Source organism: Balaenoptera borealis (genome assembly GCF_965194805.1).
Source record: "Balaenoptera borealis genome assembly, chromosome: 12".
Taxonomy (NCBI): domain Eukaryota; kingdom Metazoa; phylum Chordata; class Mammalia; order Artiodactyla; family Balaenopteridae; genus Balaenoptera; species Balaenoptera borealis.
Window position 1 is genome coordinate 9,185,229 of NC_138869.1, and position 25,226 is coordinate 9,210,454.

The window sequence follows — 25,226 nt, forward strand, 5'->3', positions numbered from 1 at the left end:
AGAGGGATAAACACTGCTATGAGAGACAGGTAACACAGAAGGCTAAAAGCAGGCAAGTGACTCTTCAGGTATTCTAAAAAGACCTTAGGTATTCGGGGGAAACATATATAAACCCAGGAAATAAAAATGAATAGGTGGATGGACCTAGAGACTGTCATACAGAGTGAAGTAAGTCAGAAAGAGAAAAACAAATATCGCATATTAACACATATATGTAGAATCTAGAAAAATCGTACAGATGAACCTGTTTGCAAAGCAGAAATAGAGACACAGACACAGAGAACAAACGTATGGACACCAAGGTGGGAAAGGGGAGGGTGGGATGAATTGGGAGATTGGGATTGACATATATACACTAATAACGTATAAAACAGATAACTAATGAGAACCTGTTGTATAGCACAGGGAACTCTACTCGGTGCTCTGTGGTGACCTAAATGGGAAGGAAATCCAAAAAAGAGGGGATATATGTATACATATAGCTGGTTCACTTCACTGTACAGCAGAAACTAACACAACATTGTAAAACAAATATACCCCAATTTTAAAAAATGAACAGGATTTTTAAAAGTATAAATATACCTTTAATGCTTAAAATTCAGGACACAGGAGTCATGCACAGAGTTAAATAAGGATTAATTTAGGTTTTCTAAGAAGTTCTAAATATGCTTATAAGGGAACACAGTAGTAGCAAACGAAGCATCAAAATACTGAACTATACACATCATTGTATTAGAACAAACATAACTTGGAAAACAAACCACAAGAACAATTTCACCCTTCCATGATGCCCGAAGTATCCCAACAGCCGTATCTGGAATTCACTTTACCTTGTGAAGTGCTTGCAGACAGTGTGTCAGCGAAGGAATCACTCTCTGGGTCAATAAGAGAATCTCCCAGAGTTTCACCCATCACAGCATGGAATAGGAGTTTGCTGTGATTCACACTGATATTTGTCTATTTCTTGCAAAAGTCCAATCCGTTAAAAGAAAAAGATTTGTGGTAGTAGAACTTGTGAACTCACCAATGAGTCAAGACATCAGTTTCCAAATATTTGGGGGAGGTGGGAATAAACTCACAAAGGACCAGGCCTGAATTGGCTGGCACCCTCTTGTTGGAGACCAGCTGTGACAGAATGTTGTGTCATAATCTTGTTCACTGCTTTGGCAAGACTTGGTACATTACAAGGAAAACATTGCCACACCGTCTCGCCAGTGACCCTCATGTTCCGTGTCTTGTGAGGGGCGCAAGCGAGCAGCAGTACAGTACTCAGAACTCTTGGAGCGAAGAGATTTTTCAATATTCAATTGCTTCTTAAATGGAAAGCTTTACATCTCTGGGTTATGAAATAAACTTACTTGGACAAAGCTTTTTTTCTGTCTGCCAATCCCTGGTTGAATCTCTAATCACATTATCTGATATCTGAAGAAAACGTCTGAATTCAAGTATGTGTTCATATTTTAAAATTTGCTATCAGCTACTAAAATATTCTAAGGTATTTATTCTACTACTTTGTAAAGTATGTAAAAAATGATGCTGAAAGCTATCCAAATTCCATAAAATTAGAGTTAAGAGACTGGAGGCAGGGGCTTCCCTGGTGGCGCAGTGGTTGAGAATCTGCCTGCCAATGCAGGGGACACGGGTTCGAGCCCTGGTCTGGGAGGATCCCACATGCGGCGTAGCAACTAGTCCCGTGAGCCACAATTACTGAGCCTGCGCGTCTGGAGCCTGTGCTCCGCCACAAGAGAGGCCGCGATAGTGAGAGGCCCATGCACCGCGATGAAGAGAGGCCCCCACTTGCCACAACTAGAGAAAGCCCTTGCACAGAAACGAAGACCCGGCACAGCCATAAATAAATAAATAAATAAATAAATAAATAAAATTAAAAAAAAAAAAAAAAGAGACTGGAGGCAGGTCTAGCTATGGCTTAGATTTTATGTATCAGGGTCTGCGTTTTGAAAAACTTAATTATTAAGTTTCTCCATCAATAGCAAATACATCAGCTGATGTTTGAACATCGGTTAATGTTGAAACAATAAATTCTGTACCATAATGAAAAAAGTGGAGTTCTCCCTGAGAGGAATAATGCATTACCAGAAAAAAAAGAAAAAACAAAAACCGGACTTACACTGATAGGTTGGCGAGGAATTGTGGTCAGTTTTGTAATCAGGAAAAAGCTGGCTTCTTGCTCAAGGCCTTTGCCCTTTTTGGCAAAGAGAAACACTAGCTGTGCCAAACCTCAATGTGGGAGCAGGCCTCCTCCTGTCACATAAGTGGCCTCATAGAACTGCAGTGACTTATGGATTTAAAAAGATGCCCCACATAGGGCAGTATATCAGATGGCAACAAATCTCTGAACACCCTGATCCCAATATTCCCCAAGTGGAAGAAATACATATCTGATTCATCTACACTGAGTAACTAGTCATCCTGCAAGGGACTTCCTTGTCAGTCATGGAGCAATGGCTCAGTGGGGAGAGCACTTAACTGGGTCTCCACAATGCAGAATACAGTGTAGAGCTGGGCAGTTACAGTGTATAAACCTTTAAAAACCAAAAAACCTTTATTAAGGTAATTCAAGTTAAAGCAAGGTTCTTTTTTTTTTTGTTTAACATCTTTATTGGAGTATAAGTGCTTTACGTTGTTGTGTTAGTTGCTGCTGTATAACAAAGTGAATCAGCTATACATATACATATATCCCCATATCTCCTCCCTCTTGCGTCTTCCTCCCACCCTCCCTATTCCACCCCTCTAGGTGGTCACAAAGCACCCAGCTGATCTCCCTGTGCTATGCAGCTGCTTCCCACTAGTAAAGCAAGTTTCTTGACAGTCCAAATGACTGAGGGAATTATAGTTGCGTAGAACTAGCTTTTTCTATATTCACTTTGAATTCTCAATAAAGGAGTTTCTCTCTTCCTCTCAATGGGAAATTTCGCACAATGACATAATATTTAAAGGTGTGTTAATCCAAGATTCTTGGTTGAATTTATGATAGATAAAAATAAATTATTAAAGTCAAGAACACTTTCCTTCTTGTTAATAAAACAGAACAAAAATTTAAGCCCCATTCTGCCTACAGATACTCCTACTCAATGTCCCAAGATGTGTTTGAGTCTGAAAGGCAAATTTCAGCTTTATTCCTATTAAGTGGCAGTATCTCACCCAATTCCCTATCATCACCTCATTCTTGCCTTCCGATTCCAAAGTCTAATTTTAAAAAAATGAACAAGTTTATTAAAATGTTCTTAAGATTATGATGGATTATAAGAATGATAAAGTTTGCAGAATGATAGCCATTTTTGAGTGAGAGAAGCCCTTTGTGGTCTAAGGCTCTATTAATACGATGAGAAAATGCAGCCCCCAAATAACAAGTAAATTCTTCAGGTTGAACAGCTAGGGAGGGGCGGAGCCGGAACTTGAATCTAACTCTCAGGCCAGTTTACTATTGGCCTTCACCAACTCCCACTCTTAGAAGTGTCTAAATCACCGCTTTTAATAAATCAGGTGCAACAGGGATAGAGTATAGGGTGACTTCAGGGGAAAATATGTTAACTCTTTCAAGGAACATCAATGAGTAACTGTGTTATTCACTTTTCAGTATCTATGGATATGGAGGGGGTGTGGGGAGTTTCTCAATGCCCTTCTTTCTCTCATTCCCACATTTCCTCAATGACCATGTAGCTCATTCATGCCACATAATTCTACCTGAGGATCATCTTAGTTTTGTTTCTGAGGCTGACAGTATCACCTAGTTCTCGAGTTCTGTAGTATTCATTCTTTCCAACGATCATCAAAGGGACTAATTTCTGGATTCTTCACCTACTGTTACTTCTATTCTCTTTTTTTTTCTTCTCAGACACCATTCAACTTGGCCTATCTCCTGTGTCACTAGAACTTGTAAGCCTCTAATAGTTCTGATGGTGTGCTTCAGCTATTCAAACATAAAATTATTTTTAACAGCTAATTATTCCATAGCACCTGAATCTAATACTACCGACTCTTACAGCACCACAATCTGTCAACCCTTCTCCCCTAGACGATATTACTTGAAAGCAAAAACCTGACCTATTCACTGTTTTTCATTCATTTATTTATTCAACAAATATTTATTGGCAATATATCACACTATATTGGCAGGCATGGAGCTAGGTGCTGGCTTGATGAACAAGATGGATGTGTTCTTATGTGGTGGAGTTTAAAAAGTCAGTAGACAAAAATTACAGTTTTAATAGAGCCTGGCACATAGCAGGTGCAATAAGTGTTGCTTAAACTCTTGACAACATATCAAGCAATATAGAAAGTATCCCAAGTTACTAACAAAATACTTATATAATATAGATTGTTTAATCATATTTGTTATGTTAGTGATAATGTTCTGTCCTATCACACTGTAGCACTGGGTCACTTAGGAAACAACTTGCTCACAAATTAAAATGGACAAAAATAAACTGAGCCAATCTCATTTGTATCTAATTACACAGCTGTTTTGTCCTTAGATATTGAAAAGGCATTATATTTTATTTTACAGCTATCCACTCATGCATCCCTCAGATGTTCATGAAATACCTACTAAGTGCCAGGTATTATTCTAGGCATAGGAGATAATACATTCATAAGCCAAGGTTCCTATCCTCACTGAGTTCACATTTAACTATATTTATCAAAATTATCCAAATATGCCTAAACGAGTGATAGTTTAGCTTATTTAACTTTGAAGATCAATTAGCATGTGCTGATATCAGAAATAATATATTTACTTACCGTTACCATCAGACAACACAGTATGTGATCACCAGAAAATTTATGAGAGTTTCGACATGCATGTGAATTTCTTTATCTTCAAGGTCTTAAGATTCCCCAGTATCTTATTCTTTATAATATCAAAATTTGAAGGATATTATAATAAGATGCATAAAAGAGCATGCCGGTGAATGGGACTGTTATGTAAGGTCTTGGAGCTTTAGATCATGTCTAGGTGTTTTGTACACCAACTGGTTATCAGCACTTTGCATTGATACCTCTAGAGGTACTGAAGGGTACCTCTATATAGAAGTCTATTGCCTTCCATTCTATGGGGAACCCCCTTTGAAGGATAGTCCTTGGTAATTTTCCAGAGTCAGGAGGAGTGGGAGAAGGCCACCTTCTTTATGCAATTGCACAAAAGCTAACCCAGCTTCCTCTATTGCGGAATGTTGGGTTTTGTGCCAGGGAGAGGTGAGAAGAAGACCGTCTCCCCTTGGACTTTGATGACATAGCGGTATGGATGTGATTGTGGGTACAGTACACACCATCAGCAGGAGGAAGAATGGGGATAATCAGGAACGATGATATAATAGGAGGATGAAAAGCTTAATGCTATCCTAGTTTATGATATTAAAAAAAAATGGACAGTTTGGTATTTGAGAAGGCTACTCTTCAGTATTTGGTCTTCAATATTATTTATGAAACTGTCTTTGACCAAAAGAATCTGAATATTACTCAGCCAAAATACTCCCCAAATTTTAGTACATTTAGAGAAGGCAACTAGAGTAATAATAGCTATAAATGATTCCATGACAAAAAGTAAGAGACTGTCTAAAAATGTATAATTAACAAAGTCATGGCATTATATCTATATGAAGTTTTATAAAAAGTATTATTCAGTGTTTAGAATGATTTACATCAAATAGTCCCATAAAATAGAATATTTTTCATGTCACATTACTCTCGAAAACTAATTAAAACCTTGCTCTTTTTTTATCGAGGTAACATTAGTTGATAACATCATGTAAGTTTCACGTGTACAACACTAAGTTTCCACTTCCGTATACACTACAGCATGCTCACCGCCAAAAGTCTAGTTTTCTATCTGTCACCATACAATTGACCCCCTTTACCCATTTCGCCCTCCCCTCAACCTCCCTTTCCCTCTGGTAACCACCAATCTGTTCTCTGAACCTATGTAAAACCGTGTCTTGGGGGTCTATAGGTTAAATTTTGATTTCATTCTCTAGATTGAATTTGAATTTTAAAAACTGCTTTAATTGCTTTCTTTTCCTTTTCTGTAAAACAAGCTATGTTAGTACAAGTTAGAATGGTGCATATAGTATTCTTTTCTTTTGCTATAGCCCCATTTAAAAACTTGCTTCATTTCATGCTACAAGCGCTATATAACCACTCACCTTAGGTCCTAAAAGGTCAGGAGCTCCCTCCCTAATACCTGTGAGCATCCCTCGGGCCTTGCACAGTGTCCCTAGTTGGCATAAAGCGGGTGTTTATTGCTTTTGTTGCTGATGAGAACGATGAGAGGACAGCTGCCTGACACATCTGTCTCACACGGATCATTCAAGGAGTTCAGACACCTCAAGAACTGACAACACCTTCAATTTTCTTCTTGTTCTGAAAAGACTGACATTTCCCGATGGTCCTCCAAAGAAAGCCACATAACTGCCGACAACCAGAACCACTACTGAAAAGATCACTTCCCCCTGCCCAGGACTGCTGCCTTTTCCTAGTGCAACTAAAGTTGGCTCAGAACCCCACCTTCTAGTGGGGGGTGCATAAATTCAGGGTTTCTCCATCGTCACAGGGAACACAACGTGGGAGAAATGATGTTCCAGTGGGACACATGCCTTTTAGAAGAACAAACAATCCTGTATCCTAACATGTAAATTCTACCACAACCATCCCAACAAGCCCAGGATTCCCACGGAAAGAGACAAAGGAAGGCCGCCATTGATAACACCTGGGTCATTTTTTTGAAGGTACGATCCATTCTTCTTTAATCAAAAACTGTAACTTGGTTCAGAATTGCAAAAAGTAACATATTTTCTCTACAGGATTAATATTTTAAGCTAATATACCATTCTGATTGAAAGAAAATTAACTTGAAATGATGTTAGCTTGTAGCCAATAACTGCAGCAGATGTGTATTTGGTATTTTAAAAGGTCTTCTTCACCCTGAAGCAATGTAATCTATGGAAAAACACACTGAAACTGGAGCCAGAAAACCTAGGTTTTAGGTTCTTATATGGGTTCAGACTTGTGTCAACTCTTTGGGTTCACATTTTTCATCTCTAGAATGAGAAAGTCTTTCTGCAAAACTGAATAATCCTTTAAGTCCTTTGGGTTCTAATGTGGAAATACTTACCAGTATGCCTGTAATTCATTTATTTAAAGTGTAATGGAAATTCTGTATACTGTATTCTTATTCATGTTCTAATCCCGAGTTACCTCTTCCTTTTCATACCCGGTGGCTAATTAGGTATAGCATGAAAGGCACTTTTATCTGGAAACTTCCTTTTTTTTTTTTCCCCCCTTCAAAAGTTAACTTGCTTGTAATACCTGAAGAGAAACCAAAAAAACAACCCTAACCTGTCTAACCACTTTCTAGGGATCAACTAGACACTTTTGAAGTCATTATACCTTTGAACCAAAGACATACCACCTAAATTATGTTAACCTGTGTTTGCAATGTAATATTTGAAATTCTCCAGCAATTTGGTTTCTAAGCATAATAAAATACCATGGGTGATATTATCAAATGACCCATATTTAAGTTGTGGGAAATCCCAAACTTCTATAACATGTATCTTCTTCATTGTTCAGATTTTATCAATTAATTTTTCAAGATCAGTTATATGGAGATTCCCTAGGTAAGATATCCCATCATGGGTGAACCACACTAAAACCCCACAATCCTAAAGCAAGCTTAGAGCCACAGAGTTATAGGCAAGTTTAGTTTATGTAGAATAAGCAATTTACCAGTTTTGTGACTGTCCTAAAGGAAATACAAGGACTTTTGAGATCACAGACTCATATAACTTAATACTAGGGAGATTAATATATTCAAACTCTTAATTTTTCACAAGGAAAATGTGTTCCAGAGAAATCAAATGATTTGCCCAAGGAATTACTCAGATAATTAGAAGCAGACTTTGAGCTAGAAATCAGGTTTCTTCATTCCCAGTCCAAAGCTCCAAACTGTGCTCTATCTCATTAAAATGATGCAATAAAACGTTCAAGTAAATTGTTCTAATCAATTTTTCTTAATGCCAACAATCATGTTAGAAGTCGATCAGCACGAAAGCATTTGTACTATGTGAGTCACTTAATTTGGAGGATTCACCCCTGGGAATGCCATAGTTGATCACAGAGTTTAGAGACAGTGGTTTTTACAAAGGAAGTGCTCAATAACGACTTGGTAATTAAAAATTGGTGATATCTGATCAATCAATTCAGGACTCCATTCTGCTGACAAATGTCCTTTTGCCTCGCGCTTAGCCTTCATGAGTCATCCTAGCAGGCTGGGGTTCTTCTGGTACAAATAGTCGTGCTTTCTATTGACATAGTTCCTCTAACGAAAATAATAAAATTACTGTGTGAAAATTTCTACTGTGAGGTATTCATACTATAATTTTAAAAAAGTACCTTAAAGCTGTACTGTGTTTTCATCAATTTTGAAATTCGCAATGATGCTGGGAGGTCCTTTAAAGCAAAACAAGAAAATAACAGCAGCTCTTGAATAGAGCTTCGATGTGGAACCTGGTAATGGTTTTTGGCTATAGAGTTAATCTTTATTTTTCTATCAATTCTTTAACGGCTATCATAAATAAAATGGTTCTATTATTGCTAAGTGAACTTTTAACATTCCTACTTGTTTTTGAAGATTCCATACTCTACTTATATACCATTTCTTTGTGAAACATACTTATGCTCGTAAAACATTTAAGAGCAACAGGGGTGTCAGCTGGTGACTGTTATTATTTTGTTAAACAAGTTGTCATGTGTAAGATTTAAATTTTTGATGATATGAATTCATAATATTCTAATTTTGAAAGCCCACTCTGCTCCAGGCACTGATTTATTTAAATCATCTTTAATTCTCACAACCACTCTTTTAGATGAGAAAACAGAGGCTTGGAGAGATAAAGTGACATGCCCAAAGCAAAAACGCTTGTAAAGTGACAGAGTTTGAATTCAAACGCTGGGTTTGACTCTTTACACCATGTTGACTAAAGACAAATAGACAAAACTTTACAGACAAAACCCAGGGCCACATGTTTTTGAAAGATACTAAATTGTTTTCTAGTCTTTTCACCTTTCTTCCTCAATGGAAACATTTTATTTTAATTTTCCTTAAAGGACAGGAAACACTGTTGCTTTTCTATATGAAAACTTTTTTTTTTTTAAGTACATTTTATTTTTACAGAACCAATCCACGTTCATTGTTGAAAATTTAAAAATACACACTGGTAAAAATAAAATCATTGTATTTCTACTACTCAGAGATTATCACTGTTGAACTCTTAGGGTTTATCTAACTGGATCTTTTTCTGGGCATATGTATGATCATAAGTAAATATATGTGTACACATATGTACCTATACACATAGTATTTGTGCTTTTTAGTAAAAAAGAGATATGGTACTTACTGGTGGTAACCTGCTTTTTAAAGCCTGTAATCTCCATCTTTCCATTTTAGTAAAGTTTCATTTCAAACAATACCCAGTCCATATTTAAATTTCCCCAGTTGACCCCAAATGTTCTTTATAACTGGTTTGTTCCAAACCTGAATCTCGCCCAAGATGTTGATATCCATTTGGTTGTATGTCCCTTAAGTCTTTTAAAATCTAGTATAGCCATCCTCCCCCACCCCTGGCTTGCCTTAATTTTAAGGCCACTGACTAACTGAAAAGATCAGACCAGTTTATCACGTAGAATGTTTCACCCTCTGGATTTGTCTGACTGTTTTCTTGTGGGATCATTTAGCTTGCTTCTCTATCCCCATGTTTCCCACAAGCTGGATGTTATATCTAAGGGTGTGTGGATTCAGGTGAAACATTTTCTATTTTAATGTAACATAGGTGAGGTTCTATGCTTCCTATTCCATCACATCAGAGACATGGCATATGACTGACCGTTAGTGATGCTAAGATCGATTATTAATTTAGAATGATGATAATATTGTAGGGTTACTTTTTTCTTCTTGCACCTAGAAAGTAAGCTGTGTGCTGTTACTATGTAATTATAAGGATATTCAGTTTCACCAATCATTTACCTAAAGGTTATAACACACTTAATAATCTTTGCCTGAATCAATGCTTTGAGTTTATGAAATGAAGTTTTTCTAATTCTATCACTCCTTCTACATTTATTAGCTGGTATTTTTCTATGAGGTAGAGCTTTTCATTGAGAACTAAAGCAATGTGGATACCCTGAAATATAGTTCCTATTGCAAAGGAAAAATAAATGTTTAATTTGTTCTCTGTTACTAAAAAGGTAGATATCTTCAATACCAAAATTTCTGGGTTAGGCATACCTGTTTCTTCTGTTCACTGGATGCTCATATCATAAAATACTGACATATCTAAGTTTCTTTTCTTCAATTATTTTTAGAGAATTTTATTTTAGCTACACTTTTCTCTGTTATCTTTGGTCCTATGACACAGTTACAACCAAGACATCCATCACCTGGGTCTTCAGCTCTCTAATCCTTTTTCTTTTTATTGCATATACAAAACCACTTATCAACCCCTAATAATATAGCTAAGGCTTCAGTTTGACCTAACAATTTCCATTAATAGTGATTTTCAGTTTTTAGCAAGTGGTTATTCCTAATGTATAGGGAATAAGTAGAATAAAAACTTAACTGGTTCCTCCATAGTTATGTTGTGTGTCAGCATAGCTTTAGGAAGGGAGTCTAAGATTCCTGACAGGTTTGTGGACTAATTAAACCACATTCCAACCACCTAGTTTGTTCTCTGCACTCCAAGGGTGGTTTTCTTCAGATACACTAAGCTCTAGGAAGTAAGATGCTACGTTTTTATATTTACAAACATGAGCTCCATTTTAATAAACTTTTCATTTTTAAACACTCAGAAACATCTTATTGAACACAAAGGGAAGAAGAGAAAGACTAAAATATGAAGGCAGACAAGAAACAACTCTTTCAATTCTAAAATAAGTATGCCCTCCCCCAATAAAAATAAAATTGAGTCTTAACTCAGTCTTCCTTCTAATTATGTCTTTATTTATCTATTGCACACACTCAGATGAAGAGCACAAAATGCCTAAAGTCCTTCTGGGCAAGTTGACAAGTATCTTACACACTGAAATGAGAAGTGGGAAGAAGGCCAGATTGCTTAATTGTTACTTGGGAATCCAAGGAGGTGGACAAGCCAAAATCTTTACGGGGATCCAAAGAGTACAACTTCTTCCTTAGGCAGCAGAAGAAAACAATGGGCCAGATTCTCATTCTCTGTAATTTAATAGGATGATTCCATTGTTTCTTTCATGTACTGCCTGAAGGGGATGTGTACTGCTATCTATGGGAGAGCTTCCATAAGAGAGTTATTACAGAGGATGAGAACATAGCCCCTGGGAGATTAATGAATGATAACCACATTCAGTCTCCTACAGAGATTTCATATAAACATTTTGGGAATTGTGCACCCGAAAGACCTATGCATTGAGGTCAGGAAGTTTTAGTGACCAAGAATTAATGAGACAAGCAATATGCCAAGCTGATTAAAGGAGCTTTGAAAAGATCATTTGGAAGGCGGGGATAAATAGTGGATTGAGAAAGGGTATGGTATTCATAGATAACAGAAATGTGAACATGAGATTGTCATTTCTGCAGGAAGTCTTAAAGAACATTTAACCTAAACCCTTTTCATTTACGGTTGGAGAAACCAAGGTACAGACAGGTTAAGTGACTTGCCCAAGGCCCTGCCCAAGATAACAAAGAGTTAGTGACAAAGTCAAAGCTAGAATCCCTGATATCTTAATTACTGAACCCTCTCTCTAATTCCACTAAACCAATATATTTTCAACTGGTCTCCTTACTCTGGGGAGGGATATCCATAGATGTATAGTCTTAAGAAGTCCTAGAAGAAAAGCTTTATAAAAGCTTTTTAAAAACAACTTTATTGAGGTATATTTTATATATCATAAAGTTCAAGTAAGTATACAATTCAATAAATTTTAGTAAATTTACTGAGTTTTGCAACAATCACCATAAATCAGTTTTAGAACATTTTCATCACCTAATAAGATCTCTCATGCTGATTTACAATCAATCCCAGTTCCCACCTCCCCCAGGCAGCCACTAATCTACTTTCTACCTTTATAGATTTGCTTTTATTGAGTATTTTGTATAAATGGAATCATACAATACATGGTCTCTTCTGTCTGGATTTTTCACTTAGCATAATGTTTTTGATCCATTTGTAGCATGTATCTGTAGTAAGTTCCTTCTTATTGCTGAATAATCGAGGCCAGGCTGTGTATGAGTATACCATATTCTGTCTATCCATTCAGTTAATGGACATTTAAATTGTTTCAATTTTTTGATTAAAAGTTTTTAATCCTACATTTTCAATTTTTCTTTCATTTTAATGACAGAAAACTTGTAAAAATTCATATTTTAGATTATCTGGATGATTTTTTTTAACTGAATACTTACTATCAGTTCAGTGCCACAGTTTGTATTTATGATTTCATTGGTTCCCAGTACTACTACTTTAGTTGTCCAGGATTAAGGATGGAAGGACAAAGGTAGACTTTTAATATGTAAGTGATTCACTGGAGTTAAGTGAAGGCCAAACGAGACCTGTTAATACTGTAGGAAGGACTGTTTTACAGAAGAGTTCAACAAGAGAAAAGTAGAGGGAGAACTTAATCATATACACGGCATTGAGAAGCACAGGGTGTAGAACCCCCAAAAGCATGTGTTATAGCAGTCATTTCCATTTTGGACTGTTAATTTGAATGTTAAGGGTTTTTAAACATGTTATTTAATTTGTTTTGGTTGCATATAAGAGCTATAGGCATAAACAATTTATAATTAGTTTTGAGCAAATTTCAGTTACATTATAATAAAAATTATGTGAACACTGAGAATCATAAGAAATTTCTTTCCTTAAAAGAAATCTGTGCTTTACTCAAGTAGTAATAAGATACAGCTATATAAAATAACTGAACCAAACTTTAAAGAGTTTCTAAGCCTCTCATTTTATAAATAAAGAAAAAAGAGGTGACAGGACTTAACGCAGAATTATACAGCTAGTTAGTGATAGAGCTGGGTCTAAAACATAGGCTTTTCACTGCCATGGCTACAAAACATTTATTCCAGGTTGTATATTGTTAATCTCATTGAGCCTTTAGTCATTTCATAAATAAGACATCTACTGAGATTGAGAAATGAAACAGATTCATTTTTTATATCATATTTTTCTACCGATGACTGAGTAATGATTACAATCCAAACCTTTAATTTAGGATCTAAGATCTGATATTCATACAGTTGGCATAAGGGAGAAGGAAAAGATGTTTAGCTAAATTCAAGAGTCAAGAGGCAGAATAGTGTAACTGGAAAAAAACAGAAGACCAGGGTTCAACCTTCAGTTCTGCCACTAACTCCATTTATGAACTTACGCAAGTCACAATGGCTCTGGTCTGAATTCCCCATTTATAAAGTTGAGACAAGGAAAGGAGAGTAGATTAGATGACTTCTAACATTTTATTTTAACTCTTCCATTCAATATATTTTAAGGGTTAAGAGCTCAGCTATTGTAAACTCTTGTCCCTAATCAGAATCATGCCTAACCGATTATTAACAGGTTAATGGTATTATTGCTACCATCTGCCCAGACACCCACCCACTCACTCACCTTATTGTTCACTATTTCCTAACACATATCTTAAGTTCTATTCAAAAGGATGTATCTACTCACTCCTATGTACCTGTGGTATACAGCAGGTGCTCAATAAATGTTGAGCGGCTTTATTAACGTGTAAGTGAATGTGTATATTCCTATTTTCTGTCATCCACCAGGACTTGTTTCTGGCTTCCTGATCTTATGTATGACACAACACTTAATGATATGTTTTTCTTGATAGGCGCAAAGTAAATGCTGTTTAAATGCCAATTCATTAGTTCTTACCCCTAATAACTCATTATACACAGAGTCAAGACCACATAATTTACAGCTGAGTTGTTTCACATGTTTGTTTTATTCCTCCAGGTATACTGTTAAGTCCTTTGAAAACATAAGAGGGTATGCCTTTTATTTCATTTATTGTTCTTAATATAGCATTAGAGGTTCAAGACCTGATTGACTGTTAATTCCAAACAGATAGTACACTGTCTTTTCAAAGGCCTTCAGGAAAGTTCCCTACCCCAAACTCACATGTCCCCAAGAAGCTCAGCCCCCTTGTTTTACTTTCAGAAGAGGTTCTAAGAAAGATGGTTATCATTCTTTGAATACTGCCCCTCTACAAACCTAAAGGCCATTCTTCAAACACAACACTCCTCTTCCTTACTTTCTTTTCCCAGCTGAAGAATCAGTTTCTCATAATTAGTTCTTTAGACCTGATTCTGTTTTGGAGGACTTAAAAGTTCTAGTATAATTAATTTCTCAAGTTGTACATAGAAAGAGTCTTGGACTATGAAGGAGCCCAGGGTTCTAATCAAGGCTCTACTACTTACCAATGTCTTTGGGCAAATCACTGAGCACTTCTGACCTTCAATTTCCCCATATGTAAAAGAGGAAGTAATATCTGCCTTGCCTTACAGCGATATTATTAGGATTAAATATGTTACTATATAAAAGAACTTTACACGTTTTAAAGCTCTATGTAAACGTAAGATATTATTTTCCTATTGTTACCAGAATACTAAAAGCATTTTCCATAAGGTTATAATTCAAGACCTTCATTGAATAAACATTTAAAAATATATATGTGTAAGAAAGTTGAAAGGAACTATGCTATAGTGTTAACATTAGTTACTTCAGGGTGACAGGATTATGAGTACTTATTTTTTGCTTTATATTTTTCTGCATCTTTTTCAATAGTAGCTATTACTCTTAGAATTTAAAAAGTTATTTTAAGTCAAATAATGACACTGTGCAACAATTGAGTATTAAAAAAAATAGCTGTCAAATCCTGAGGACTCTTTAAAAGAGAATATCAAAAGCCAGCCTTTTATAGTTGATACAATTAAATTTCTAAGTAGATTATTAAGGTAAATGGCAGAAACGTTTAGCTAAGCTTTTCAAAGAAGATGAAAGCTATCAAGAATAATGTGTTTCTATTTTTCTAAAGAACTATTATCTTCCATCTATTTTTTTCTTTGAAGTCTTTCTACTAGCTACCAGCATCACTACTCCTCAAAGACCGTCAAGAGGTGAGGGACTCAGCTTGGAAAACCTCAGACAGGAAGTCTAACGTTGGTGTTGCATAAAAGATACCACAAGCACCTGACCTGGTTCTTGTCCTCCGCCTTTCCACGCTCCCTACGAGCAACCAGCATTAATCTGGTGGATCTTGTGATGTTCAGAATTTGTTCACAAATCAATTTCTAGCTCAGCTTTCACCTTCGTTACTGAGAATGCTGATCAGCAGCCTTTTGGTTTCAGCACTGCCTCAACCTGAAGATCACTGTCCCTTTAATTCGTTCTCATCATTCCCACTCCTTAGCCTTCCTGATTAGTGTCTCAGGGATTCAATAAAATGGCCATATATTTAATTGCCCAAACTGGAGCACTTTGAAGAGTGAAACAGGGCAAAAGGCATAAACTGAGACTGTCCCAGGCCACTACGACATATAATCACTTTAAAATTAAGCAAAGTGAGGAGATTTAAAGAGAGGAGAGAGGTTTCATGATGTCTTTGGTCCTGACAACTAAAAACTAGGTCAGTGCTGCCATATTTTCACATTGCCTTCCACTTCCAATGGTTGCTAGCTCTTAAATGTAGGAATTATATTCACACTTCTATTGGAAATTTATAATTAAATGTGAAGTAAATTTTCTTTGTTTCTTTTTTCTTCTTCTTTTTTCATGTTAAAGGTTCACACAAGGCAGCTGTTTTGCAAAGGAGGGTGGGAATTGCAAAGGTTGTGCCCCAGGCTGTCTTGCATTAAGAATTGTTGCATCTGGCCACTTTTCAAGGAACCAGATGTGAAGTAAGTAATGCCCATTTGGATTACAAATCTCATTTTAATATCTTTCAACATAAATAACAATAACAGTAGTCAATGTATTTATTTCAAGGTTTCCAAGAGATGGACAGACATTACCCACGTAGGAACCACACTCTAGAAAAGCTAGAGGAAACAATGATCCTATTAAAAATAATTTTTAAATGCTCAAAAAAGCTTACTTCAATGAAGATAGTAAAATAAAGTTTGGTTTGATGGCTACAATTAACCAAAGCACCAAAAGTAGCAAAGACCAGAATAACTCAATTCAGTAAATTCTTAACACTTGGGAAATCTTAATCACAAGATTTAGCTATTGAAATTACTGTATTTGGGGTTTCTTACTAAATTTGCCAAGGTTCCATAAACATGACCTAAGGCAACACAGGCTTGTATGGTACCAGTCCTAACATATACTTTGGAGAATATACAAAGTTCTAATATAGATTAAAAAAATCTCAATATCAAGCTCCTAACAACAAATCCTTTATATCAATCTGAAACTGCAAGTGAATGGATTAAGCTACCTTGAAAGAAAATTAACAGTAATTTCTATTACTCCCAGTTTTTCAGTGTGAGGGACCTTGTGACCCATCAGATAAGGTAGTCTGAGGACAGTTCATTTACATCCACATTCGTAAATAAGACTAAGATTTGGGAATACCCAAAATAAAGGAGAAAAAGTTTAGAACTACGCTTGGAGCAAATAAAGATGTTAAACTGTAGAGAGCAATATGGTAGGACAAGGGAGATAAAAGTAGATCAAGTGAACAGTTAAAGTAAATGTTGGGACATGAAGGACCTAATGAAGGAATTCAGGACAGGGTGATTTTTCACCACAAAGTATAATAAATATATAAGGCTTGTATAGTCTTTTAAAGTGCCCAAAGCATTTTTCCATATATTATTTATTTAATCTTGAGAGGTAGGAATTATTTCCATTTTATTGAAAACTGAGGCTCAAGGAAGCTACGTGACTTGGCCAAAATCAGTTGACCAGGAAGTAAAATCTGAACTTAAAAAATTTAATCCAAATCAACAAACATTTGTTGAATGAACCCAGTCAAAAACTTTGCTATTTACAAGACACTGTGGGAAATACAGAGAAGTCTCAGCCTGCCCTTAAGGAATTCATATCTTGTTGGAGAAACAAGCTGCAAACAGGTGAAAAGTTAAGTAATGATTCATGATGTGAATAAGAATTTCAGCCAATGACAGAGGAGGTGTCACAAGGTAGCACCTGGTGATTTGCCAAATACATGGAAAAATGACTCAATTTCACAGGGGCTCAGAAGAGAGTATCAAGATGGGATGGTTCATGGAAGAAATGGGATTTCAGCTATGGCTTATACATGAGCAAGATGTAGATATGACGAGAGCATGCCTCCTGAAAAACAGTGACCATGTATCTATAGCCTATAAAGCTATGGATATATTTATTCATAGCTATGTCAGAGAACCTCCATTATTGTATGGATAAAGACTATTTTTGTCTGACCCACTGATGAATGGATTAATGATGCATGAATGAACACCTGGACAGGAAGTGAGGAGCATTCTAGACAAGGGGAAAGAGCAAAAGTCTGTCTGGGAGAAAGTGAATGCCAACATTATCATGCTGTATAGGAGTCTAGTAAGTGGCTTATCCAAGGTTACATAGTTAGAGGATGTGGCAGGAGCTAGAATATAGGTCTCCTGACTTCCAGGGAGGAGTAGAGGTGTAAATGGAAAGAATACTCGCTTTAAAATGAGATAAACTTCAATTAGAATCCCAGTATCACCATGTACTGGGGTGTAACATTGAGCAAAGTACTTAGGTCCCAGTGGCCGCATTTGTAAAACAGAATTGTCGTGAGGATTGAAAGAAATAGTGTATGCAAAGCACTTAGAACTGCTTGGCACAGAGTAACCACAGATATTAGTTTCCTTCTCCCCAGACCACATTTTAAAGGGCATTTTACTTTATTAAAAGATTCACTTTGGTATTATTACCACTGGAAAGATCCCCTGGGCAGTTGCCTCATGACTTAGTTTACGCAAACCTGATATAGATGTAACTTTTCACATTGCTCTTTACTGCCCGCATATGCATATCTGTAATGTCAGCAGAATGACTCTGAAATAGCTGCATTACATATGGGGCCAGTGATCAAAGAGTACACATGTTGATGAAATTAACAACACTGAGGAATGTACTGATATACCTGGTTCTACTAGGTTAGAATTATATAAACATCCACATAAAAATAAACGCAATATAATTTTCATCAACTATCAAAAGCTCTTGATGTACTGAAAGTTGTTCCTATACCTTTAGAAAAAATGGACAAATGCTAAGAAAAAAAAGGCAGTTAAAAAAGTGATTTGTTTTTAAAAGCAGCTTCCAGAGCATTTCTGGAGATAATCTTCAATATTTTCTATATCTTCAGTAAAATGTTATTTGCTATTCAAAATGAAACTAAGACATTAAGAGTTCCTGAATCATCAATTCATTGAGTTACCTAAATTCTATTTAAATTTTATTTCATCCCACAATAATTACCAAGACAGAAAAATGGCTTACTGTGTTTAAGAAGGATTTTACATAACCAGAAATGAAAAGAGCTTTCTGGTTGACTGAGTTGACCAGAAACTCAATTTACCGAGAACAATGTACATCCCAGTTCATCAACATTTCACATGCCTACCTTCTGGAAAAAGAATTGGAAAAATGTTTAACTTGAAATTAGTAGCATAAAACTATCTCAGCATGTAAGGTAGGTAGATATTTTGTGGAACTAATCATTTGACTTTTCCATCAGAGAGCAGACCCCTGGGTCCTGGCCCTTCTTCCACTGTTTCTCTTCTTTTCGGCTCCTGAGATACCAATGGTCCTACCAAGAAATCTGGTTCTCCCTCAAGGCTCTTCATTCTTCCAATTCTCTACGCTCTCCCCTCAGCAATCTCATTACAGAAGGCTTCAAAGATCAAGGATATACTGAGACCAAATCTCTATCTCTGTCCTTGTGGCCTCTTGTGTGCCTCAGGCCTACGTACAAATACCTATTTGATATGTCCATTGAAATATGTCATAGGCAACTCAAACTCAACAGGTCCAAGACTGCATCTATCACCTATCCCCAGAACTGGTCTTCTTCAGTGAGCCTTACCTTCGTAAATGGCCCCACCAGTCTCCCAGCTGATCATGCCAAATCACGAAAGAGAGTCACGACGGACTGTTCTTACACCCACATCCGGTCGGTCACCACGTCTTTCTGATTCTACCTGGTAAGTACATTCAGCCACTTCTCTCAGCCCTCTCTGCTATCAATCCCAGTCCAAACTACTCTCATCTCTTTCACACATCACTTCCCACCTGGTCTCCCTAAATCGGCTCTTATCTCCTCTCCAATCAATTCTGCAACTTTAGCCAGAGTGACTGACCTCTTAAAGTTCAAATCAGATTATGTCATTCCGCTGTTTAAAATCTATATTGACTCCTGATTGTCTGAAATCCAAGCTGCTTTGAATAATCCCTGTTTAGCTTTGAAGCCTCTTCCCAGTCCTTTTCTCCAGTTAAACTATGCTTTTCTCCACTCAGAGCCTTCACACACAATTTCCTCTGTAACATCGTTTTTTCTCTCAGCTGACTCCTTTCTTAAGCTGGCTCCTATTCTCTCTTCGATTATCAGCATAAAAATCACTTCCCCAAACCCTAAGATCAGGTGAAATCACCCTGGAATCATTCCAAACAACTCATTACCCTTTTCCTCCCTCGTAGCACTCACCGTTTTAGTTATTACTTGCTCACTGTCTGCCTTCCCCACTACATTATAAACCCAATGAAGACATGATCCCTGCAGCATCCCCATATGAGCACAAGGAACCGGACTAAAGACTCGAGTTTCGGTATTGGTTGGTCTTATTAACTTGCTGTGTTATTCTGGGAAGTCAGTTAACTTCTCTAGGCCTCCTTTGTAAAAGGAGAGGAGTTGAATTTGATCAGAGTTTCTTAAGCGTCACTAATGTGTGGGTCCATTTTAAAGGCAGAACAAGGGCTTCCCCGGTGGCGCAGTGGTTGAGAATCTGCCTGCTAATGCAGGAGACACGGGTTCGAGCCCTGGTCTGGGAAGATCCCACATGCCGCAGAGCAACTAGGCCTATGAGCCACAACTACTGAGCCTGTGCATCTGGAGCCTGTGCTCCGCAACAAGAGAGGCCATGACAGTGAAAGGCCCGCGCACCGCGATGAAGAGTGGCCCCCACATGCCACAACTAGAGAAAGCCCTCACACAGAAATGAAGACCCAACACAGCCATAAATAAATAAATTTAAAAATAAAAAATAAGAAAATAAAGGCAGAAAAAAATTTTACAGACCTGCCAAGGTTGTGTCCTCAGACTCCCCAGAGGTCCTCTATCCCCAAGTTGAGAAAACTAATGTAAGAAACCAGGAAAATGTCCTTAAATTGTGAAATCTGGGCTTTATAAAGACCTTTTAGATTACTGTTGATATAACAATGCAATATTTTTTTTTACTTTTTTTTTTTTAAAGCAATGGGATGCTTTGTGTGTGTGTGTGTGTGTGTGTGTGTGTGTGTGTGTGTGTATGTGTGTGTGTGTGTGTGTGTGTGTGTGTATGTGTGTGTGTGTTTAATAATTTTTTAATCTATTTTTGGCCGTGTTGGGTCTTCGTAGCTGTGTGCAGGCTTTCTCTAGTTGCAGCGAGTGGGGATTACTCTTCGTTGCAATGCACAGGCTTCTCACTGCAGTGGCTTCTCTTGTTGCGGAGCACGGGCTCTAGGTGCGCGAGCTTCAGTAGTTGTGGCACATGGGCTCAGTAGTTGTGGCTCGTGGGCTCTAGAGTGCAGGCTCAGTAGTTGTGGCACACGGGCTTAGTTGCTCTGCGTCATGTGGGATATTCCTGGACCAGGGCTCGAACCCATGTCCCCTGCATTGGCAGGCGGATTCTTAACCACTGTGCCACCAGGGAAGCCCCCAATGCAATATTTTTAAATTCTGAAAATCTCTAAGCCCAAGAATATATTTGTTGATCCCCAAAAATCTGTGGATCCCAGTTTGAGAAAGAGATGGTCTCTTCCAGGTCTAAAATTAAATCATTCTAGGAAAGTAGATGTTTATTTTCCTGAGTACTTCTTAGTGAATCATCCCCTACATGTGGGCTCATTAAACTGCGATTTGGGAGAGAATACAAGGAATTCCATAGCATCAAATCATGTCGAAAAATTCTTTCATTTTAAGAGAGACAGATTCTCAGGTACTAATTTTGGCAGCAGGATGAGAAGCATTCAACCTTAATTCCACATATGTGGCAATGAAAGGCAGATAGAAAGCATTTCTCTGGGCTCAAACGAAATGATCTTTTTGATTATATAAAGAAGTGTGTAAGAAAATAAAAAGTGAGAGAAGAACAATAAAAAGGCAAAAAGCAAACAGCTCAACTAAAAAATGGGCAAAGGACTTGAATAGACCTTTCTCCAAGGACATACCAATGTCCAATAAGCACATGAAAAGATGCTCGTCATCATTAGTCATCAGGGAAATGCAAATCAAAACCATAATGAAATATCACTTCATACCTACCTACTAGGATGGCTATAATAAAAAAAATATGGAATGTAACAAGTGTTAGGGAGGATGTGGAAACTGGGACCCTTGTACATTGCTGGTGAGAATGTAAAAAAGTACAGTAGCTGTGGAAACAGTATGGCAGTTCCTCAAAAGGTTAAATACAAAATTACCAAATATGCCAGCAATTCTACACCTAGGTATATATACCCTAAATAATTGAAAACAGAGACTCAAAAAGATACTTGAACACTTGAATGGTCACTGCAGCGTTATTCACAATAGCCAAAAGGTGGAAACAACCCAAGTGTCCATTAACAGATTAATGGATAAACAAAATGTGTTATATACATGCAATGGAGTATTATTCAGCCATAAAAACGGAGTTCTTGATACATGTTCTAACATGGATGAACTTTGAAAACACTGTGCTAAGTGAAAAAAGCCATATACCAAAGGACAAATATTGTATGATCCCACATAACTGGAATAGGCAAATTCATAGGGACAGAAAGTAGACTAGAGAACCATGGGCTGAGGGATGGGTGATGAGGTGTTAATTGTTTAATGGGCAAAGAGTTTCTGTTTGAGGTGATGAAAAAGTTTTGGATATAGATAGGGCTGTTGGTCGCACAACACCGTGAATGTAATTAATGTCGCTGAATTGTATACTTAAAAGTGAGAGAGTGGCATGGACATATATACACTACCAAACGTAAAAGAGATAGCTAGTGGGAAGCAACCGCATAGCACAGGGAGATCAGCTCGGTGCTTTGTGACCACCTAGAGGGGTGGGATAGGGAGGGTGGGAGGGAGGGAGATGCAAGAGGGAAGAGATATGGGAACATATGTATAACTGATTCACTTTGTTATAAAGCAGAAACTAACACACCAGTGCAAAGCAATTATACTCCAATAAAGATGTTAAAAAAAAAAATTGGTTAAAATGTCAACATTTTGTTACATATATATTTACCATGATAAATAAAAAGTGAAAGAAGATGGGCAGCTTGTCATTTACTGAGTGGACATCTAAATTGCTAAACTGTTAATGATCTAATAGAGATATGAAATATACAACATATTGTTTTAATAGGAAAACTTGTTCTACAGTCAAGGACCTCAAGAACTATCAGTAAGAAGTGTATGATTAATCCCCTATTCTACCTGCTTCTTTAGGAATTATGGGCTCTCCGCAACTGGTTTATACCTATCAAGTAGTACAAACTTTAATTCTATGGCTCAAGTTAATTATTAATCATCCTTAGCGATGAATGTTAAAGGCTTCAAGGATAACTGAAAAAAGTTGAACTGTAAATCTAAATATGCTGATTTCCTATTACCCTTTTTATCCCCTTCTAGCAGAGGTGATAATAGATGATTAAGTGGCTATCAGAATCCAGGAGAGAAAGGTTAGAGCACAATTGTTCTCCCCTGTAGGTTCTAAGAGCAGAAAATAATACTATTTATTCCTATTTTTACCTTACAGTGTTTTGCAAGAAACAACAGAGCTTTGCCAGTGCTATTTAGATGCTAAAGAATTATTTTTATTTGTTCAGTTTGTTTGCTTTGTTTTTTAACTTGATGAGTGATTCTGATGGAAGCAAGTGCCATTCTTGGCTGAAAGATACTGGGATTTTTAACACCTGTTTTATGACATGAATATATGTTTCAAAGGACTTTCCCAAATGTAAGTCAACTGTACTGTGAACAATGACCTCTTACTACCTCTTCAGACTTTGGGTCTGTGACCTTACTCAACAGAGCCAAAAAAGCATGCATGCCAGCTGCCATCTTACATGCTCTGCTGTGGTCCTCCTTCTCTTTTGATTTGGGCTGCTCACTCTCTTAAAAAACTTGCCAAGTAAGTAGAAAGAGAAGTATCTTTAGTTTTTCTCAGGCTGTTTGGAATTAAACCCCTGAGTGCAGAAAGGTGACACCAATTCATAATAAATATTCTGTTCTTCGTGGCTTCCCTTCCCTGACTTCTTACTGAATGCCCAGAGGCCAGGTTCTCGAATCGCCTAAATATAAACAAAATGCTTGTTTCCTGACGGAGACCTCATCTGCCAAGATTCCGCTCAGTCTACTGATTTATAGGTGGTTCTAACTCTCTAAGTACAGAAGATTGTAACAGGAGTGGTGACACTGCCTATGCTCAGGCAAACAGAACGGCTAAAATAAAATCAACAGCAGTCCAAAGAGGAAGAAGCAAATTGGGTTAAAACATCCAGTTTCCTTCTCTTTTACCACTTGATTCTTTTCACTCTACCTCTCATATTTCAAATTACAAGAGAACCTCTTTCAACACAACTTGTTCGTATACCACAGTAAATTGGTCACTCAAAATAATATGGTGAGAGTGCATATTTTGAAAAAAATAAGCAAATACTTAAAACTGAACAAACTTTTAAGGAGAAATAAAAATCAATCTTCCTTCATGTTCATGTTTTCATAGGATGGCTGATTCTATAAGCTATGCTACTTACTATCTTGACTCAAAACCCAAGATAACTGTAAAGCTTCCACTGATCATTCAATTTTTGGATACTTGGTTATCTTGCCCAATATTTCAGTTTCTATAGAAGAATCAAACAGCCATTTATTAAAGTCAGCATTTTCATGTATCCCATGTAAACAAATAGTCTTAATCTCTATCTCAGGGAAAGGGAAGACCAATGACAATCTGCAGACTTGAAGCTTGGTAATGAAAGAGAGTCAGATATCTTCAGGTCACCAGATCGCTGAAGACAGAGTCTGCTAACAGTGAAATGTCAGCTCTGGTTTTAATTCCTACCAGAGAGATAAGAATCAGTAATTCCCAAAGTAGTACTAAGTAAAACTGATAATATTCTGGAAAGTAGTATAAAGTCTATAAAAGTATGCATTTGGAAAAATATTCCTGCAGTCAATCTTCGCATTGAAGTACATTAGCCAGAGATATTTCTGTTGATTTTGTTACAACTGCAACTTTTCCAATGTACGAAGCATTAAAGTTACAAACTGGCTTGCTGGTTGAGTGGTCTGGAAAAAGTATATTCTGTCTCACTGGACTGCTGTAAATTTAAATCCATTTCTTCTATTTCTCAGCTCATTTTGGCAGAATACTTCTAGCTAAAAGTGTAATAAACTATATTGTCATACTTCAGGGTTTTTACAACTCCATCTACCATATTTGGGAGTGGGGGGGGAAAGCAAGAACTCATAAGGAAGTAAAGGGTATTATGGTGACATTTTGTAACCTTTAGCTAGCTATGGACAACTGAAATCATGTGTTTAAGATGGGAAGCATTGCTAATTTGGGATGATTTCTTGTGGCTTTTTTTTTTCTTACACCAGCATCACTAAATTTGTTCAGGAATAGATTTCTGTTTTTCTTTAAATCATTTTCCCTCCATAATATAGAACACGATTCCTTTTAATGAAGGCAATATTCTTGGTAAAATTTAAACTGACAAAAGATGGGAAACTAGATTACTAATTAATTTGTAAGTTTCTACAAAAGATCATTTTGAAAAACGCTGACTTCCATTAACTGTCAGTCAATTCACCAAGTATAGTTCCCTTTCTACAAAAAACCAACATAGTAACCAAATGAAAAAAACAATTAAAATGATACAGATACATTGAAAAGTGACTATCTTGACATAATTAACACACGCCTGAATTGTCATGGAGGAGAAGGGAGACCAAAG

The 25,226-nt window shown here is 36.9% G+C and overlaps 1 protein-coding gene and 1 long non-coding RNA gene across 6 annotated transcripts in view; one reads left to right on the forward strand and one right to left on the reverse strand.

The window, feature by feature from the left end:
* Nucleotides 1-25,226, reverse strand: part of PPARG (peroxisome proliferator activated receptor gamma) — a 131,530-nt gene that overhangs the window by 70,937 nt on the left and 35,367 nt on the right. The window contains exon 1 of one of the 5 annotated variants that reach the window (XM_082347934.1): nt 20,323-20,515. The exons of 3 other annotated variants lie outside the window; for them this stretch is intronic. Coding sequence is in view for 1 of the 2 variants with exons in the window: in XM_082347935.1 (XP_082204061.1) it covers nt 831-912 (82 nt within the window). In the remaining variant the exon portion in view is untranslated. Of the gene's footprint in view, nt 1-830; nt 934-20,322; nt 20,516-25,226 lie in introns of those variants that run through there. One more of the 5 variants, XM_082347935.1, reaches the window with a different exon arrangement.
* The window catches only part of LOC309608296, a 109,127-nt gene continuing 84,816 nt past the window's right edge, over nt 916-25,226 (forward strand). Inside the window, exon 1 of the long non-coding RNA XR_014232785.1 lies at nt 916-20,330. This is a non-coding gene — a long non-coding RNA (uncharacterized lncRNA). The remainder of the gene's footprint in view (nt 20,331-25,226) is intronic.